The sequence below is a fragment of the Aspergillus brasiliensis genome (assembly GCF_001889945.1).
Source record: "Aspergillus brasiliensis CBS 101740 unplaced genomic scaffold ASPBRscaffold_6, whole genome shotgun sequence".
Taxonomy (NCBI): Eukaryota; Fungi; Ascomycota; class Eurotiomycetes; order Eurotiales; family Aspergillaceae; genus Aspergillus; species Aspergillus brasiliensis.
In genome coordinates this window covers 143,218-161,464 of record NW_027137447.1, presented here as the reverse complement: position 1 = coordinate 161,464, position 18,247 = coordinate 143,218, and the positions used below count along the sequence as shown (strand labels likewise).

General features: G+C 51.5%; 7 protein-coding genes across 7 annotated transcripts; 5 read left to right on the top strand and 2 right to left on the bottom strand.

The window, feature by feature from the left end:
* Window positions 1-330: 330 nt before the first annotated feature.
* On the bottom strand, window positions 331-2,488 carry ASPBRDRAFT_126466 (CCCH zinc finger protein; the record flags this gene model as incomplete). The annotated part of the gene is made up of 2 exons (XM_067617870.1): window positions 331-549; window positions 611-2,488. The coding sequence occupies 2 exons, from the start codon at window positions 2,486-2,488 to the stop codon at window positions 331-333; spliced, it is 2,097 nt and encodes a 698-aa protein (XP_067478811.1).
* Window positions 2,489-2,735: 247 nt separating this feature from the next.
* ASPBRDRAFT_568587 (DNA-directed RNA polymerase III subunit RPC25) lies at window positions 2,736-4,145 on the top strand. Its single transcript, XM_067627645.1, has 7 exons — window positions 2,736-2,993; window positions 3,077-3,175; window positions 3,279-3,375; window positions 3,449-3,535; window positions 3,595-3,658; window positions 3,715-3,892; window positions 3,966-4,145. The coding sequence occupies exons 1-7, from the start codon at window positions 2,982-2,984 to the stop codon at window positions 4,008-4,010; spliced, it is 582 nt and encodes a 193-aa protein (XP_067478810.1). The 5' UTR covers window positions 2,736-2,981; the 3' UTR covers window positions 4,011-4,145.
* An 873-nt stretch (window positions 4,146-5,018) lies between these two features.
* ASPBRDRAFT_195732 (cystathionine gamma-lyase CYS3) lies at window positions 5,019-6,448 on the top strand (the record flags this gene model as incomplete). Its single annotated transcript, XM_067620897.1, has 4 exons — window positions 5,019-5,135; window positions 5,205-5,290; window positions 5,358-5,805; window positions 5,870-6,448. 4 exons carry the CDS (start codon window positions 5,019-5,021, stop codon window positions 6,446-6,448), a joined length of 1,230 nt encoding a protein of 409 aa, XP_067478809.1.
* A 678-nt stretch (window positions 6,449-7,126) lies between these two features.
* Window positions 7,127-8,470, top strand: ASPBRDRAFT_195731 (protein-histidine N-methyltransferase; the record flags this gene model as incomplete). Its single annotated transcript, XM_067620896.1, has 3 exons — window positions 7,127-7,285; window positions 7,397-7,717; window positions 7,787-8,470. 3 exons carry the CDS (start codon window positions 7,127-7,129, stop codon window positions 8,468-8,470), a joined length of 1,164 nt encoding a protein of 387 aa, XP_067478808.1.
* A 417-nt stretch (window positions 8,471-8,887) lies between these two features.
* ASPBRDRAFT_126004 (putative NADH-ubiquinone oxidoreductase 178 kDa subunit) lies at window positions 8,888-9,641 on the bottom strand (the record flags this gene model as incomplete). The annotated part of the gene is made up of 3 exons (XM_067617838.1): window positions 8,888-9,044; window positions 9,123-9,367; window positions 9,525-9,641. 3 exons carry the CDS (start codon window positions 9,639-9,641, stop codon window positions 8,888-8,890), a joined length of 519 nt encoding a protein of 172 aa, XP_067478807.1.
* A 261-nt stretch (window positions 9,642-9,902) lies between these two features.
* Window positions 9,903-10,842, top strand: ASPBRDRAFT_568421 (uncharacterized protein). The gene has a single exon (XM_067627641.1). The coding sequence runs from the start codon at window positions 10,121-10,123 to the stop codon at window positions 10,349-10,351; it is 231 nt and encodes a 76-aa protein (XP_067478806.1). The 5' UTR covers window positions 9,903-10,120; the 3' UTR covers window positions 10,352-10,842.
* Window positions 10,843-11,392: 550 nt separating this feature from the next.
* On the top strand, window positions 11,393-15,641 carry ASPBRDRAFT_124865 (uncharacterized protein; the record flags this gene model as incomplete). The annotated part of the gene is made up of 3 exons (XM_067617736.1): window positions 11,393-11,494; window positions 11,843-14,412; window positions 14,750-15,641. 3 exons carry the CDS (start codon window positions 11,393-11,395, stop codon window positions 15,639-15,641), a joined length of 3,564 nt encoding a protein of 1,187 aa, XP_067478805.1.
* Window positions 15,642-18,247: the final 2,606 nt, after the last annotated feature.

Genomic DNA, 18,247 nt, shown 5'->3' with positions numbered 1-18,247 from the left:
CCGAGGTTGCAGCCGCATCAATTTGCTAGTGAGCTCCGTGGCCACTATGGCGCGATGGCAATTTTACGCTCTCGTCCGAAGTGCTGCTATACTCAATGGCTGAACTCTGATTTTTCTGGACTTCAATTTCTTGAGCCAGCGGAAAGACCAGCGAAATCATCCATTATTATACAGCCTACAGGCACGAGTCACTAATGAGAAATTGAACAATCTGCAGTGCTCGAGCATGATGGAGCCTGATAGTACAAGACGTACAGTAACGCGTTAGTCTAGCTGTATGTATATACATCACACTACGATACGGCCTTTGAAATGGTGCCACACTATATACTAGGCAGTCACTGGGGCAGCATCGGTTTCCTGCCCTTCCTGCCCCGAGATTGTGTCCTTGGGGGCTGCCTGCTGTGGAGCTTCTGTGCCTTCGGTCACCGATGTCGACTTGTTAGTCTCCTCCTGGGCCTTCGGCGCATCCAGGAATCCGTTTTCCCCGAGCCATGCAATTGCTTCCATGACTTTTCGGTCTTCTTCTCCCTTTTGACGGTCCAGAAGCTAGTGATTGCACATGTTAGTCACGTTCAACAACGCGGGCTTGGAAAATTGCTGGACTCACCGCTTGTAGAAGCCCCTTTCGCTCCTTCGTCTCCGTTGGCTTCGCTTTCTTGCCTCGTTCAGGTGCCTCGTGCGAAAACCGGCATCTATCTCCATTCCTGCAACGGCCGGTTCGAGCAAAGTGGTGGCATGGCTTTTTCTTGTTCTCGCGAGGGGGTGGCGGTACCCGCTCGGGTCCTTCTCGTCGGGAGGTCGCCTCCTCCGGCGCAGCATCAGAGTCACTGTCGGATTCATCCGACGAGGAATCTGACCCACTCGACGACGTCCAATCGCTACTATCAGAGCCATCCGGGGACGAGATGTTGACCTCGTCCCCGGCCTGAGCCTCTTCGGGCTTCCCGGCATCTGTTTTGACATTTGTTGCAGACGTCGCGTCGCCGTTGGTGACTTCTGATCCCTCGGCTGTAGCAGGCCCGGGCTTGATAGACGTGTCTTCCGAATCTGCATCTGCCTTGATCCCAATTTCAGAAGCCGGTTGGGTTTGCCCAGTCGCCAAACTCTCGTCTGCGTTGGCATCGGCCGAGCCCTTTTGCAGTGCTTCAGCCCTCATTAAAGCTCTTTCAGCATCTGCCTCGGCTTTGGCCACACGCTTCTCTTCTTTCATGAGCTTCCGCCGCAGTCTGTCCGCCTTCTCCTTGGCCTTTGCTGCAGCATCCATGGGATCGACCGGCTGGTCATCGGCTTGCTTGTCGTGTGCTTTTTTATTCCGACTGTCCTTTTGCGCTCGTTTCGATTCTTGCTTTCGCTGATCTTTCTGTCGCTGTACTTCTTGGCGTGCTTTCTTCGCCTCCTCCATGGCCTTTTTCTTCTCCTCCACTTTCGCCTGCGTCGGGTACCGTTTTCGCCGCTCCGCGATCCAAGCAGCTATTTCCTCCGGCGATTGCAGTGTGGAAGTTTTCCCGCGATATGTGACCTTCAGAGATGTAGTCTCCGCACCTCCTCCGGCTAGCCGCGCTTCTTCATCCGCATCGTCTTCCTCCTCGCTCGACTCATGCTCTTCTGTTCTCGGGGTCAGTCCAAGCTGATTATGCTTTCTCTTCTTCTTCTTTGGCTTGCGTGAGGCATCAGCTGGTGGCGGGGGTTTCACAGGGAGAGGGTTTCCGAAGCTTGGAACCGGAGGTGGTGCGGGAACTCGCGGTGCGACGGACTGAGGCTTCCCAAAGGCCGCATTGTGATCGCGTTTGTTGGCATAGTGTGCTGTCCTATCTCCGTTATGGGACTGAGCGTTGTAACCATTGAAGCGTCCGCCGCGCTGCGCTCCGGCGAAAGAGCTTGCCGGTCCCGTCTGCTCAAACCCCCAGCGCATAGGTGGGGCAACCATCGGCGTCTGGACCGGCTGATTGACCGGTTGCTGGGTAGGCATGACCGAAGGATACATAGACCCAGGTTGGGCGGTAGGCGAAGTATAGGCTCCCCCATAGTTAGGCTGGCCTTGGTAAGGCGGCACCCGGGCTGCGGTTTGCGTAAATGGCTGCGGAGTAGAAAAGGAAGAAGCATTCGGGCCCCGTTGGAAGTTTTGCGACGGCGAAGGGGTCCCTTGTGTTGCTGGGATGGGGTGCGTGTTATACCCAGAGTAGTTCATCTGAGCGTAGCCAGTAGACGGTGTCGCGGTAGGGTATGCGCGGTTGACATCAGGTGTCATGAAGTGACCTCCACGCGCGCCTCCGCGATTTCCATAGCCTCTCCCACGTCCTCTGAACTGGCCACCATGAGCATGGCCACCCCGTTGGCCATGATATCCCTGACCGCCATATTGGGAAGGGTAGTTGGCGTTATGGTGACGATAGTGTTGCTGCTGCGGTTGTGGTTGTTGCGGTTGTTGTTGCTGGGAGGGAGGAGGGGGAGGGGGCGGAGGAAAGGAGAACCCCTGGGAGTTCATGGCGAGAAGATCTCAGACGACCTTCAAAGAAAGACAGCATGCACGCCATCCTCCCGACATGGCGAAGACTTGACGAGGACGCAACTCAATAAATGGCGGCCGGAGATTCAGTGACAGAGCCTCTTTGGTTGTTCCGTTCCGAGCAGAATCAGGAATCGCGCGCCGCTCACGTGGGGCCAACCTCACGCTCCAGGCAAAAATTTCATGGGCAGATCCGCTGGATGCCATTGGCTGGAAGCAGGGGGAGTTTCGCAGTGAGCTGCTGCTAAAAGTGATTTCCAATATAATAATTGTAAAAAAAGGCTCGCCGGATGGAGGACAATTGGACTTTCCTTTTAATATGGGATAGAGTCCCGACCGCTTGAATACTTCCATCCGAGTGTCTGTCTGGGAATAGAACGAAAGAAGAGAAAGATCTATCTCCACCGTCTTTATCTTTTTTTCTTCTTCCCCGCCGGCCGATTGAACGCTACGTCAAGCGAATCAATCTATCATGTTCATTCTTGTTAGTGATCGACTTTTACTTCTGCTTCTCTACACATCTAGTGCATACTTATATTTGAATATGAGCTAACGTGTATCTCACAGACTACGGTCTCGGATCTTATCCAGATCTCCCCGGAGGATTTCTCCAAATACAGCGCTGTGGCTCTCGAGGATAACATCAACGAGAAGTATGCCAATAAAGTATGTACTAGCGCGTGGACCTCCTCTCATTGTGACCTTCATGCTCAGCGCTATCTGGGAGACTTTGGTTGTGAGCAAACATTGTTGACCTCTTTGTGCACAGGTCATTCAAAAAATCGGCCTATGTATTGGTTTCTATGACCTGCTGGAATCTTCAGATGGACTGATTGGCCACGGTACTGGACTTGTCAATGTGAATGGTATGTTATGCTATATCTTCTATTTCTTTTTCAATCTTCTTGTGATGTAGCAAAGAAACTGACCCTGTGACAGTCAAATTCCGTCTGATTGTCTTCCGCCCATTCAAGGGCGAGATCATGCTCGGGAAGATCGCGAGTGCCACAGAGCATGGCATTAAGGGTAAGCATCCAGTATATGTCATGTCTATGTTTGTGCCCCTGATGTTGACACTTCCCTAGTTGCTGTGGAATTCTTCAATGATATCCTCGTGCCTCCTGATCTACTCCTGGATGGCGCCAGATTGTGAGTTGTACCACCCATTCCAGCGCTGTGATATTCCCCTTACTGACGGGTAGCAGTGACTACGCGGATCAAGTCTGGATCTGGGAGAACGAAGATGGCTCCACATTCTACTTTGATGTTGGTGAAGTTGTTCGATTCCGGGTTGAGATGGAAGAATGGCACGACCAGATTCCGAATGCGCCGGATCTAGGCGATGCCGCCGCCATTGAGCGGAAACCGCCATATTCGATTATAGTGAGTGACATCTTGCCTTGACTCCGAGTTTACTTTATCGAGAGTGAAGATAATCTAACATGCTATGCTATAGGGATCCATGCAAATGGCCGGATTGGGTCCGATTTCGTGGTGGTGATTGATGGCTTGCTTTGTTTTGGAGAGGAATACGAGAGCTTTCCGTGGATGGAATTGCATCATATTGTATTGTACACTTACAGTGGGTTTAAAAGAACAACTAAAAGGGGGGACTTGGATATACCACGTTGGGATGTTGCAGAAGGAGATTTATCCATCCCATCGATAGACGAATAATGACATGATCTTGGTTTTGAAACTGGCTGTTATTCTTAGTAAATGTTCACATTGGCGTAATCGTGACTACTGATGTCGAAATGAAGGGATGGTATGAGCCCATCCCCAGGAACCATGGATCATTACTCCCTTGCAGGACGAGCGACCGTGTGCATCGATGCCGAAAGGGCTAGAATGAGGGGGTTACATCTGCAGAGTGTAGTTAAATCAAGGAGTAGATCGAGGGAGGGATATACCGAAGACACCTACATAACAAGTAACAACGCAAAGCAGACACACTCGAAGTGGAACTAGACTAGGCTGTCAACACGGAAGGGCGTCGGCGCAGCGACGGTTAAAGGCGGCGATAAACTCGCGGGTGGAGAAAGAGAAAAAAAGGCAGTTGAAGAATCATTCTGGAACTCGGCGCGGGTCCCTCTCGACCACGTCGTCCTATAGTTCTCCAGCATCTGGTCTGCGCAACGTAAAAGAAACCCCGGCATCAGCCAGAAAATTTCGAGTCCTTGCCCCTCCTCTCTGTGCGCTCGTTCTCATTTCAGGCCTGAGATTATTCTTCGTCTCACCGATCCGTTTCTCTCGTTTCCTTGGCCATTACAAATCGCAACCCTAGAGACTGGGAAAGTTTGGCTTATATTAAACCGCATTGCGTCTTTGCAGGGGCCCTGTGATTTCATCATCCACCTCTTGTCTTTCAGCATTATCTACTACTACTACTCTCACAAGACTGCGCGCGCATTAGACCACAGCGACTTGTTCTGATTTACCTTTTTTTTTTTTACTTTTTTTTACCCATTTACCTTTATTCCCCATTTCGCATCTATCTTTATCGACAATGGTTGCTCTCCCCACTCAGAACGGAGCGTCCACCCCTCAGGATCGCCGCTTCGGAACTTTGGCCGTCCACGCTGGTGCTCCTCATGATCCTACCACCGGCGCTGTCATTGCTCCGGTTAGTTCGCATTATCCTCCGAAGACTGTATTCACTTCTACTGTACAAGCGCTAATCTGCTGATGGTAGATCTCCCTCTCGACCACCTTTGCGCAAACCAGTGTCGGAAACCCCGTCGGTCTCTACGAGTACACCCGCAGCTCCAACCCCAACCGGTTAGTGGGAATAGAATCGCCATAGCTTGAGAGATATGATATGGTTATTGACTTAGCTGGGATTCAGTGACAACTTCGAGCAGGCCATTGCTGCTCTGGAACACGCCAAATATGCCCTGGCCTTCTCCTCTGGCTCCGCAACCACCGCCGTCATCCTCCAGTCTCTCGCCGCGGGCTCTCACATCGTCTCCGTCTCCGATGTCTACGGTGGAACTCACCGGTACTTCACCAAGGTTGCCTCCGCCCATGGCGTCCAGGTGACTTTCTCGCCTTGCATTGAACTCGATGTCGAGGAGCTCATCCGCCCCAACGAGACCAAGTTGGTCTGGATCGAAACCCCCTCCAACCCCACCCTCGGCCTGGTCGATATCGAGAAGATCGCCGCCGTGGCTCACAAGTACGGCATCCTGGTTGTCGTCGACAACACCTTCCTGAGCCCCTACGTTCAGAACCCTCTGGACCACGGTGCCGATATCGTCGTCCACTCTGTCACCAAGTACATCAACGGTCACTCTGTAAGCTCAACTCTTACATCTGTTTCCTAGCAACGAACAACTCGCTAATATAACTGACTTCTAGGATGTCCTGATGGGTGTCGCCGCCTTCAACTCCGACAGCCTGCAGGAGCGCCTTTCTTTCCTCCAAAACGCCATTGGTGCCGTCCCCTCCCCCTTCGACTGCTGGCTCGCTCACCGTGGTCTCAAGACCCTCCACCTGCGTGCGCGCGAGGCCACCACCAACGCCACCGCCGTCGCCAAGGCCCTTGAGGCTTCCCCCAACGTCATTGCCGTCAACTACCCCGGCATCGACTCCCACCCCAACCGTGCCATCGCCGTCAAGCAGCACCGCAACGGCATGGGCGGTGGTATGCTGAGCTTCCGCATCAAGGGTGGCCAGGAAGCCGCTCACCTTTTCTGCAAGTACACCAAGATCTTCACTCTGGCTGAGAGTCTGGGTGGTGTTGAGTCCCTCTGCGAGGTGCCTTCCAGCATGACCCACGCCGGTATCCCCAAGGACCAGCGTGAGGCTGCGGGTGTTTTCGATGACCTTGTTCGTATGTCCTGCGGTGTTGAGGACTCTGAGGACCTCTTGGCCGATGCTCTTCAGGCTCTTGAGAAGGCTGTGGCTGCGACTCAGGTCGAAAACGGATCTGCTTAGATGATTCGTGGATTTTTTTCTTAAAACTTTCCCCCCCTAACTTTTGTTGTCTGCGTGTTTGGGACAATACATAGAGCGTTTCTACTACGATATATATAAATGTGAGACGATAGAGGGTCCTGCGTAGCATTTTCGCGGGCCCGGTCATGACACCAAAAATTTTATACCTAAAAACTGAGTATTAGTAGTATAAGAATTTGTATGGAACAGGCTGCTTTTTACATTGAACTCAATAGATACCAATAATGACTACTACCATCTCCCTCAGGCCAATACTATATTCGACCTATAGGACTGATTTCAGCAGTGAATCACGTTGCTTAGTCATCAATCACAACGAAAATGCAAAATTTGGGCGAATCAAGCGACGAGGGAAAAGAACCAGGCATTGGCAATCTAATATACATCAGATCTTGTCTAGGCTGAATATATCAACATTAGTGTCTTCTGAGATACACTGCCTCTGGACTTTTTCTCAGAACAAGACCGCGCCCAGACTGTCAATCCTTCTTTTGAAGTAGATCATAAGATACCCCACCTCACTGCTGGATATCTATCTTCTACTTCTTCAGACTATTGACGTGGTTGTACACACGGCATATAGAATTATATACAAAGGACTTATCTGTCTGATCTGGTCGTGGATAGCTGAGACTGTTCACAATTTTCCATTACATCATGACATCCACATTCAGTTTCGGCTTTGCGGGGGATGATATCGATATCGATGATACGGAGATGAATGAGACTCACGACACGAACAATGACCAGAACATTGGTGCGGGATCTGCACTCCCGGAGCTGATCCCAGCTAAGAAACATGATGTGGCTGAGTGGGTGAGTAACTTACCCTTCAATTCATCATATAGATAGATACATTACTTGTTCTACCCTACTATAATCCTCCACATGTTACATCATCAAGTATCAACTACTAACATCCTCCAGATCCCTACCCTCCCATCTCAAATTTCATTCAACAAGCTCAGACTTCCCACCAAGACCGCTGCTACTTCGCAGCATGCAAACAAGCAACTCACCCTCGCTCGCCGGGACATCTTCGATATCCGCGCCCAACTGATGGCCGAGGATACGCCCGACGAGAACAACGAGGAGTTGATAGCCGGTCTCGAGAAGGGCGATATCAAGCCGAACTTCTACGAAGGCGGGTTCAAGACCTGGGAATGTGCGGTCGATTTAGCCAAGGTGCTTGTTGATGCTGATGAGCTGGACGTCTCTAGTTCCACTGGTGATAAACATATTATTGAGGTATGTACCCCCCTACCTACCTTGAATACTTTTCAGTACATTTCCTAGGATACTGACAAAGATGTACAGCTCGGCGCCGGCACCGCCATCCCATCACTATCTCTATTCGCACAACTTCTCTCAGCACCAGCAGCATCAGCACCAGGACAACAAAAGAAAACTCATTTCACATTCGCAGACTACAACTCCGCCGTCCTCCGTCTCGTCACTTTCCCCAACCTCCTCCTAACATGGCATCACTACACCACACAATCTTCTTCGGCATCTGAAGAAGAAGTTAAAGAAGAAGATGAACTCCTGGACATAACCCCCACCCTCATCCAATCCTTCCAAGAAGACCTCTCTGCCCGCGGCATCACCATCTCCTTTATCTCCGGTGCCTGGTCTCCCGCTTTCGTGGACTTGGTCTTCTCCTCTACCTCTCTTCACCAGCAGCAAGAATCTCCCTCCCAGACACTCGTCCTCGCCTCTGAGACTATCTACTCGCCTGCTTCGCTGGGAGCGTTCTCGGAGACGTTGGTTGCGTTGTTGCGTCGTGCTACTACTACTACTGCTTCTACGCCGGGACAGCAGAGCGCGGCATTGGTCGCGGCCAAGAAGGTCTATTTCGGAGTTGGAGGGGGCGTGGATGAGTTTTTGGCGGTTTTGGGTGGCGTTGCTAGTAATGAGGGTGTCAAGGTGGAGGTGCAGGAGAGGTTGGATGTTAAGTCGGAGGGGGTGGGGAGGGTGGTTTTGGGGGTTAGGTGTGCTTGATCTGACCTGAATTAGTACTTGGGATCATGGTTATATACTAGTATTCAAATGAATCCAGTATGGAGTAAGTTATAGATCTTGGGTGACTACTTACTTATCCGGTAGCCGGGGCTTAGATAAAGGTGTGATGTTATTGGCTCTGCTGCTCATATTGGGCATTACTACTAGTAGTAGTATTGATTATGGGGCCAATCTGATCGACAGGGACCGGACCTACAGATACAGTATGTAACTACTGTTTGCGATTACAGCTGCGGACAAAAGATATCGGAGAATAATGAAAATGGAATAATCTTGAACACTGCCCGGTATATGTACAACAACAAGCCCTGCTTCCTATGTCTATTACCGACATATTCATAACACAGAAAAACAACACACAACAGAATCACATTTTGCTTAGTTCGATATGCTCGCCTACTCATAAACAGACACGACCTTGCCGTCCTTCATGCGGGCCACACGGGCGGTCTCCATCTCTTGGTTCTGACGCTGGTAGTGAGCGACAACATGGCTCAGATCGGCACTCTGACCGGGGGCGACATTGTAAGGAGGAACGGAGCTGAAGCTGACTCTACACGAAAAGAAAAAATATCCAATTAACACGACACAGGTCGTACATCATAGGAGAGAAGAGGGTATGTTGACGTACTCAGGCTGCTTCAATTCGATGAATTCACGAGGTCCCTGACTCGCGAACAAGTGACGGTCATGAGCGACCTTCTCCATGGCGGCCGTGTGAATGGCGTTTCTCTGCTCAAAGATCTTCTCGTCCGGAGTCCACTTGTGGATGAGGTTGGTGATCCATGACGGGGAGCCAGACTTCTCGTTGGACTTGGAGATCTGGTACAGAACGAAGGCGGACGCAAAGGTGCCGATGGTGACGTAGAAACTGCGCTGTATAGGTGTGTAAGATCAGGATGTTAGCTTCGAAGCCTTGCTTATTCGTTCATGCAGGAACCCAATGCCACAATGTGTATATGATGGGTGTGAGTGTCGGCGAGGGAAGGGAGGGTTCGTTTGCGTTCCCATTGGAGGAGGGGAGAGAACGTACGCCGAAGCTCTCGTTCACAGGCTCGGCATGGTGAGCTGCGTGCGAGTCGAATCGCCGGGGCTGCTGGTTCCGCAGAAGGAGCCGCGCCGAAGCCACCGATCGCCTAGCGAAGAACATGGTGTGGAGGTAGACAATTGGCAGCGGCGGATCGAATTATGATGTCGTCGTCGCCGGGGGGGGTTTTGGGAGGTTGAAAGCGCAGAAAGGCGGTTCGAGGCGGAGTGCACGTGATTGGAAAGCTGGATTGGGTTTGGGCTGATTGGCCCAACCCAGTGACTGTGAGTCACATGATCTGTACCATATTGGGACTAGCTCGATATATGGACAGTATAACCAGAACGAGTTAGTGTAGTTTAGGAAAACAGTGTAAGGCTGCCATGTTTAAGTCGGTCTGTCAACTGTCATGTGGATTGGTCAGTGAGGAAGTAAATCTTGCTGTAGTAATTCCTTCCTGCAGCCCAGACATCTTGCGGTGCAAACACATCCATCCCCTCCTTCTCTGTCGGCCTAAACTCCTGCATGTCGGTCAAATATGATATGATGACCGTCAGACCCTCCGATCTTCGCCTTACCTGCAGCAACATCCTGGAGGGATCATGGAATCAATCCTCCTTTTCGCCTTGAACGGGGGTTGGGGGATTCTCCATCCAGTGAAGTGGGAGCGGGTCGCTGTGTTGGCTCGTCAGTCATGGTGTTCCTACACCGCACACCCTGGGTGGTCCCAATGCATGGCTAACTGCCTCACTTCAACATGGCGCTCCCCACTGCTTGCGATTAGCGCGGCAGCAATTGGGTTTCAGGTTCTGCCAATGCATGTGGGCTCCTAAACGTCTGGATATCAACAGCGACATGTCATCGATCGTTGGTTAGCGTTGTCCACTCCCCGCCCACTCGATTTTGCCCCCCCTCATCTGTGTCTCTCTCGCTTTTCCCCTCGGCGGTGTTTGAAGTGAGAGAGCTCGGACTCTTGGACTCTCGAAATAGCATGCTCGAGGACGCTTGATCCGCTACTCGTCTTCTGATTCACCCTGCCACCCCCAAATGATCGAGTCGTTGATGCCCAATGCTGGTGACACCGCCTACTGATTGGATCCGCTTCGAGTCCGGACTCGAACGCCTCGGTCCACTCCGATGACTCCCTTCTTGCTCCCAAGTGTGTACTCTTGCCTTCTCTCGCCTAGTCGGACTCCTACAGTCTAATGACTCCCTGGTAGAATGGGTATCAATTGCCCTCTAAGGTTCGGTCCGCCGTCACGCCTCGCCCAGCCCCCCTGAGGCTGGCCGGAGCCCTTTGTACCATGCAGTTTTTTCTTGTTTGGGCGTGACTGGGAACCGGTTATTAGCTGCCCTCTTTTTCCCCAACGTCGTCTCTTCTCTCGAATCCCATTCCTCAGAATTCAACTATTTTAAGAGCCAGCGTGTGGAAATCTGTCCTGGCTTTCCGGAGTGTCTGTCCACTGGCAAACTTGCCATTCGACCCCCGGTGATTTGTCTTCCGTGTATTCCAACCATTTGCGCCCACCTGCATAGATTCCGCTCGACGGGCCTAAACCATTTTTCCTATTTTCCCTATTCTCCTAATTCTTTTTTTTCTTCCTCTCTTTTCTCCTTACCCCCTAATCTTTTTCTTTTTTGACTTTCTTTCCTGCCTGACCGTGTGATCACCTACCTTGTCGGGCCCCTGCGTTTCGTTCTGTATCTATATCAACTCGGAATATATCACGACGCCGCCGAACGCGCTTACAAATGTACAGTGTTAAACCCGCAGCCACCCAATCTAGTCTCCGCTGACCGTGTTACTTCTTTAGCTATTGGGAACACGTCTTACAGCCTTATTCTAACTTGGGCACGCATCACTATTGCCCACCATGGCGAAAAACAAGGGCAAGTCCGGTAGCAAACAAAAGAATAAGAAGGGCAAGAACCAAGAGGCCTCTGGGAATCAGACACCTCAGCCCGACCCTGCTGTTGTTGAGCAACAACAAGAAGAACAGCAAGAGGAACAGCAACAGCAATTAGAACAACAAGAGACACCTCAGCCTGAGCTATCTACCCCTGAGCTAGAACAACAGCCAGAGCAAGAGGAACAACAGCAACCACCGGAGACACCTCAACCCGAGCTCTCCACCTCGGAGCAAGAGACCCAGCCAGAGAGCCAACAAGACCCGCAGCAAGAGTCATCGCAGCCCGAGGTCTCCACTGAAGAGCCGGTATCAGAGCCCCAGCAAGTAGAAGAGCAAGCTCAGGAGCCACCGACAGCTCAGCTTGAGCCCACCGCTGAACAAGCAGAACAGCAACCAGAGGGTCTGCAAGAACAGCAAGACATACAACCTGACGAGCAGCAACACGAACAACCGCCCACTGAAGCTCAAGCTCAAGCTGAACCAGAAGCTATAGCTGAACCCGCAGCCGAGGCGCCGATCGAATCACAGCCAGCAGAAGCAGAGCCCGTATCTGAAACCGTACCAGAACCTGCACAAGAACCAGAGTCGGTGCCAGGCCAAGATCCGGAACTGGAGCAACCACAGGCTTCCGTCGAGCCAGACTCGACTGTGCCCGTAGACGAGGCACCAGTCCTGTCGCCGGCGAACGACGAGGGTGGGTTCGAGCAACCGGCAGTTCCTGAGCCCGCCCAAGTTGAGCAATCCGACGTGAACGATGTGCAGACCTATTCTGAACAGCCACAAGAGTCGAGCTGGGAGGAAATAGGCACATCGGAACAACACGCGGATTACGCTGGAGAGCACCACGAGACCAACCCTTTCCTGACTGAACCTAGCGGTGCCGCTGAAACAGTCGAGGATACGCCAGTAACAGCACCGCAGACACCGCTGGATTCTTCATTCGTCCCTACCCAGTCGTGGGAGCCCTTGGAGGAACCACAGCCGCAGACGGACAGTTCATTCGTGGCAGCACCCTTTGGCTCCAACACTGGAGCTCCCGAGACTTACTCGCATTATCCTGCGATGTCTGAGCCTTTCGCCGACACAGTGGTCGCTCAGCCTACGCCTTTCTCTGATACGTTTGCTCCCTCGAGCGCTACTCCCGCTTCGAAGCCTGGTTCTCCGATTCCCCAAAGCGGTTCACCAATCCAACGCACTGCATCCCCGTCTTTCAAGTCCATGTCGCCTGGTCCTCAGAGCGCTGCTGCTACACCACGTGCCACTTCACCGGTGCACCAATCTGCGTCGCCAGTTCGACCTTACCATTCTCCGGTGCAGCAGTATACCTCACCGATGGCCCAACCCGCCTCGCCAATACGGGAAGCAACGGTTCTGTCGCAAAGGAGTGCCTCTCCCACACCGCCAGCTGCCTCTCCCGTATTTCAATCAGCTTCACCCGCCGTGCAACAAATTTCTCCAGTGCAGAAGGTTGCATCACCCGTGCAAAAGACCGTATCACCTGTACAGAAACACGTCTCGCCTGTCGCGAAACCCGCTTCACCTGTTCCGAAAGTCAGCAGTCCTCTCGCACGTGGGCACATGTCTCCGATGATGTCCCCACAGATGGCTCCTCCGCCAATGACGGCGAGGATGCCTCCACAGCCATCCGCCATACCCCCCTACCCCCCCTCCTATCACTCGCCAATCATGAGCGCCAATGGCTTCCTCCCCCAGTACGCCTACTACCAACCTTCCCCGAACATGCACCCGACGCCTCGAGGCTCTATAGACCCCGGGTCGGCTGCTTCCTTCCAGGCTCTGCAGAACCTGGGCTTCGGCAACGGCCATCCTCTGAATGGCAAAGGAGGCACCATCTCGCCTCCACACGAACATGAAGAGCCTATTGAGCTTCTCCAGAGGATTCAGGATGCCATTCCCGACATCGGCCGCTTGCTCAATAGCTACAAGACCACCAAGGGCAAGTTGCAGGCGCGGGAGTCCGAATTCAAGCAAATGAAGAACCAACATGAGCAGGACTTGATGCACAAAGACTTCTACATCGATGCCCTGCAGAATCAGATGCGGAAGGCAGCAAGTGAAAGTGCGGAGGAATCAACAAGACTGAAGAATACCATCAATGAGCTTCGCATGGAGCTGGGCAATCTCGATGAGAAGAAGAAGGATCTGCAGGAGAAGCTACATGATACGGAGAATGCCAATGCGGAGCTATCGCAGTCGAAGGCCGAGCTGGAGGAGGAGGTCAAGACCCTCAACAGCAACCTTCAAGAGGCACATGAGACCTACGAGAGGGATATGGAGGCTGCCAGACAAGACAAGGAGTCGTCTCTTGCCACTCAGAAGCAAGAGCTGACGGAGATGTTCGAGGAGATCAAGGCAGAAGACGAGAAGGCAGCAGCTGAGGCTCTAGCAGCACGCGAGCGCGAGCTGCTCGACCAGCAGGACGCGATGAAGAATGATTACGAGAACCAGAAGCAACAGATGCAGGAAGCGCACGACGCACTGCAAGCCAATTTCGACTCCAAGGTTACCGAGCTGGGTTCGACGAAGGAGGAACTTGAGACCAGAACTACCGAACTCGCAGACAAGCAGAAGGAACTGGAGGATACCATTGAGACGAACGCCAAGGAGATGGAGGACCTCCGTCAGACCCACGCTAGCGAAGTCGAGACCCTTAACAATAACCACGCAGAGAAGGTGGCAGAGATGGAGAAGGAGCACAGCGACCAGCAGCAGAAGTGGGCTGATGAGAAGACCGACTTGGAGGGACGGCTCTCGGATAAGATCCAGGCCTTGGAATTCTGCGAGCGGGAGAACAAGAAACTGGAGGAAGATAATCTTGTCAAGGAGAAACAGGTTCAGCATGCGGTGGAGGGAATGCGCCTTACCATTGACAATTTGGACAAAGATTGCGACAGGTTGAGAAAGACCCTTCACAGCCTTGGAGAAGCCACTGACCTCAAGAGCACGAAGGGTGATACATTCTTGTAAGTGACCCAGTGCATTGAGAATGTGTTTTAGTACCCGACTTTCGTTTATGATCTCTCCTCTTCGATGTTCTTTTCTTTTCTTTCTTTTCTTTTTCTTTTCTTTCGTCTGCATATGTTTGCATTTTAATCTCGATGTCATGTTTGCATTTTTCTTCTTTTTCTTGCATGAACATGAACCAGAACCAGAACCAGACCACAGTCTTTTGTTTGTTTCATTTCCTTTGTCTATTTCTCCTGTCTTTTTCTCTCTATAGACTGATCATGATGATGACTATGATGACATGTTGATAACGCTATAAATGTACGTGCTCTGATAAACATCTCCGAAATCTAGTTTGGACTGTTTCGGCCAGCTTTCTCGGCTTATTGTCTCCTTGTCCAAGGAACACTTCTCGTACCTTCCAATTGATCCTCCTAAGGACGTTCTATCCAAACTTCCCTCGGAGCTACCATCGTTCCTTGATAACACCCCGGCATCGTGCGAGCTTCGTTCAGCATATGTCCAGCATGTCATTTCTAAGACCCTGACCTACCGCATCTTCCATCCCTTCCTGTTCACCCTGGGGCGCCGGTTCGATAAGGCCGATACCTTCTTCCAGATGCTGTCCATGGATATCCGCCGCAAGTCCGTGAGACGGGAAGCATTCTGGAGACAGCAGACGTTGAAGGCCGCGTACACGACCTCGGATGCCAAGCAATCGATCAACGCGGTGGCGGCCGTCATTGTCGACGAAATCATCGACCAGCTCAAGCACTTTACCGACCCCAGGAACCTGGAAGCTCTCCTCATCGCGGTCCGTAAGATTGTCAAGCTTGCCGCTGAGACCTGGCGGCTTGCGCGCGTGGAGCGAGAGCTGATTCTGGCCTCGCTGCCGTCGCCCGACGCCGACGCCGTCTCCAATGATGACTGGGAAGAGTATGGTACCCCCAAGGAGGGCAGCCTTAGCTCTAAGGAAGACCCCACTCGTCATGTTATCCTGCGTACCTTCCCCCGGATCACGCGCGAGGCCGCTCACGAGGATTTCGCGGGCGAGGAAGAAAAGTACAACCCCTGCACGTACTCCCGTGGCTGTGTCCTGTACTCCGACTCCCCTGTTGTCATGGCTCGTCTCCAAGAGTTGGCTAAGAAGTCAGAAGACTCGCCTCGTCGTGGCTCCAGAGACTCGATCCGTTCCGACGGGAAGTCGCCCTCTCCCCGCCGGAGTCGGGGCGAGGTCACGGCATGAGGACGATGAACGAGAACCTCCAGAGTAGTGTGATTTGAGTGGCTATGTTCAACCAGGACACTGTTTTAATAACCGGCTTGTTTCAAATACTTTTCGAATTTTCCCCATTTGTCTTACTTTGCCGGCCCGACCCTTCGCGGGGCTGCGGGGCCTCAACAATCCTTCTGTTTTCCTATGTCTTCCAACGTGCTTGATCATGACCGAAACGATTTCTGATGAGAGGGCCCCAGCACTCATTTCTTTCTCTAACCAGTGTATTTTTTCTGACCCATTTTTATACTTCTTTTCGAAGCTATCACGTTATATTTTCGGGGTTCTGCCTCTCTTATGTGTGTTATGTTTGCATCCTGCGTGTCTTTTTTAGCGAGCATTTGAACTTTTGATGAGTGTAACAAACAATTCAATGTACGTGGAACCACTATTATATTTATCGACTATCAGGTCCTGGAAGCCCATCAGCATGTACTTACTGAATACGACGGATGAGTGATGAGAACACACGCGAGAGACGGGGGGAGGGGGGATGGTTTACAATTCCTTCGCAAGAAGAGACGATGAGAAATACAATTTGCAAGTTTGCATCAATTTCCAACAAGGATTGACTCCGCCCGATAGACAAGTGCAGGGGTAGGACCGTAGACCAACCAGTCTGGTTTGTTAGCTGGTTAGATGCTTGTAACTACATGGTAAGTATTCCGTAGTCGGGCGCAACTGCACAGCCACGCACATGATGTCAAGATCAGCCGTGCCACACACACACTCTCTCTCTGTGTCTCTCTGTGCCAAAGCTTGGTTGGAGCGCCTTTTGAGCCTCTCGTGTCCCCATCCGGGGAGAGTTGCCGGTTACACCAATACTATACTCTGTACAGCCCAACTAGTTGCGCAGCCTCAGACAGGGCTGATCCAGCCGGGGGAAAACCATCGCATGCCAAGAATTTTGCCATTGAATAATGTGCTACTACTTCTGTACACCGTAAGACTAGACCTTAACTACGTAGCTAGTTGATAGATGAGATCACAGAGTATTAGTGGTAGTGATAGTGGTGGTCTGGGTTGGAACTTGAGGGTGGCTTGTGTCGTGGCTGAGTTTAGCTACTACCGTTTCAGCACGGGGTGGGGGATATAAATAGCATTATTGCCGATGATATCAGTCAGTATTGACCGCAGCATAGTATAACGGATGATAGTACTAAATATTGGGCTGAGAATGTGATGCATACTCTAGTAAGCATGCAGTAGATAGATAGTAGACAGGCAGTCTGTAAGAATAGCAACACTTCGGTTTTGACGAGTTATTTTCTCTTCTCTTCTCTTCCCTTGGATACTAACAGAAGAGATGGAGAGTAGATTGCGATAATCAAAGTCCAAGTGGGACCTGGTGGGGACGGGACGAGCCCTGCGAATTTCCGGCGCTTTCCAACTAATTTTTCATGGGCGGGAATGCGGACGGATAGGGATGGGATGGATCCATGGATTGGCAAATACTATCTAGACTCTAGATAGTAGATGCTCCTTGTAGGGATGGATCATGTGGGAATGGGTGTTCATCGGGTGTTGTGTGTTTGTGTGTGTTGATCCACTGAGTAGCAAGTGGGTTTTTGCCGTAGGGTTGATAGGGAAGTTGAAGGGATCAGCAGTGTGCACACCTGGGATTTTTTAATCTATTATTTCTTATTTTCTTCACTGATTCTGCTAATTGTTATCTCTCAATTATTACTATCTTCTTTGTATGACATTTGGCATATTGGGATTGTGAATATTCAGGAGGATGGCATAACTGCATTCCCACCCCCACTAACACTACCCTTTAGTCTCTACTTATTATTATTTCTTTTCTGACTAAAAACACTCTCTCTCTCACACACTCGTACCTGAACAGCCTACTTTTAGTTTGGCTACTAACACTCAACCAGAAAGGCTAGTTGGTACCCCGCTTGGCTGTGAGTGGCCCGCAAAGCTGCACGCCGGCGCGTATTGCCTGTGAGGCCTTCATCCGGTTCTGAGTGAAGATGAGGGTTGGAAATTTAGTAGCTTGGCCTGTCTGGCCCCCTAAATCTAATACTAGACTAGACAGACTTGACAGTAAGCTTCACAAGTTCACCCCCCTTCCGATGTGGCTCAGTGCCCTCGAGTGGTTGTGGATTCCCTGTTCACAGTCACAGCCGCAAGGCGCCTTTGCGCTTCCCTCGTTTTCTCTTTCTCCCTCTCCCTCTCTCTCTCTCCTCTCTTTCTTCTCACCCACTCACCCTCAATTACCCGGGGATTCTTAATTCTCGCATTTCCTTCGCGTCATCTTCTCAGGCCAGGCTTCTCGAGACCAGAGCCTCGTTTCCCGAGTCTCTCTTGTTTCTTTTTGGTTCTCCCCTTCCACCCATTATTTCGCTCGTTGTTGTCTCTCCCACACCCTCGTTCCCCGTGACTGCGGCTCTACTACTTATCGAATACATTTAATACTCCGTAATCTATCTGTCTATCGCTATCCTTCTACTTCCCTCCCTCTTCACCAACAACAACCAACACTTTGAATCCATCGTTTCCCCTCCCCCCCTCCCGTACTACTTCACTGCTTGTCGCTCCACTCAGGATCCCGTCCCGCCTAGCTGAAC

What these genes read in the sequence shown, in the direction of transcription:
- ASPBRDRAFT_568587 (XM_067627645.1), top strand. An exon ending in ACGAGAAGTATGCCAATAAA is followed by an intron (nt 3,176 to 3,278) that starts GTATGTACTAGC and finishes CTTTGTGCACAG; the next exon opens with GTCATTCAAAAAATCGGCCT. An exon ending in TGGACTTGTCAATGTGAATG is followed by an intron (nt 3,376 to 3,448) that starts GTATGTTATGCT and finishes ACCCTGTGACAG; the next exon opens with TCAAATTCCGTCTGATTGTC.
- ASPBRDRAFT_568421 (XM_067627641.1), top strand. Translation starts at nt 10,121, where the DNA reads ATGGAATCAATCCTCCTTTTCGCCTTGAACGGGGGTTGGGGGATTCTC.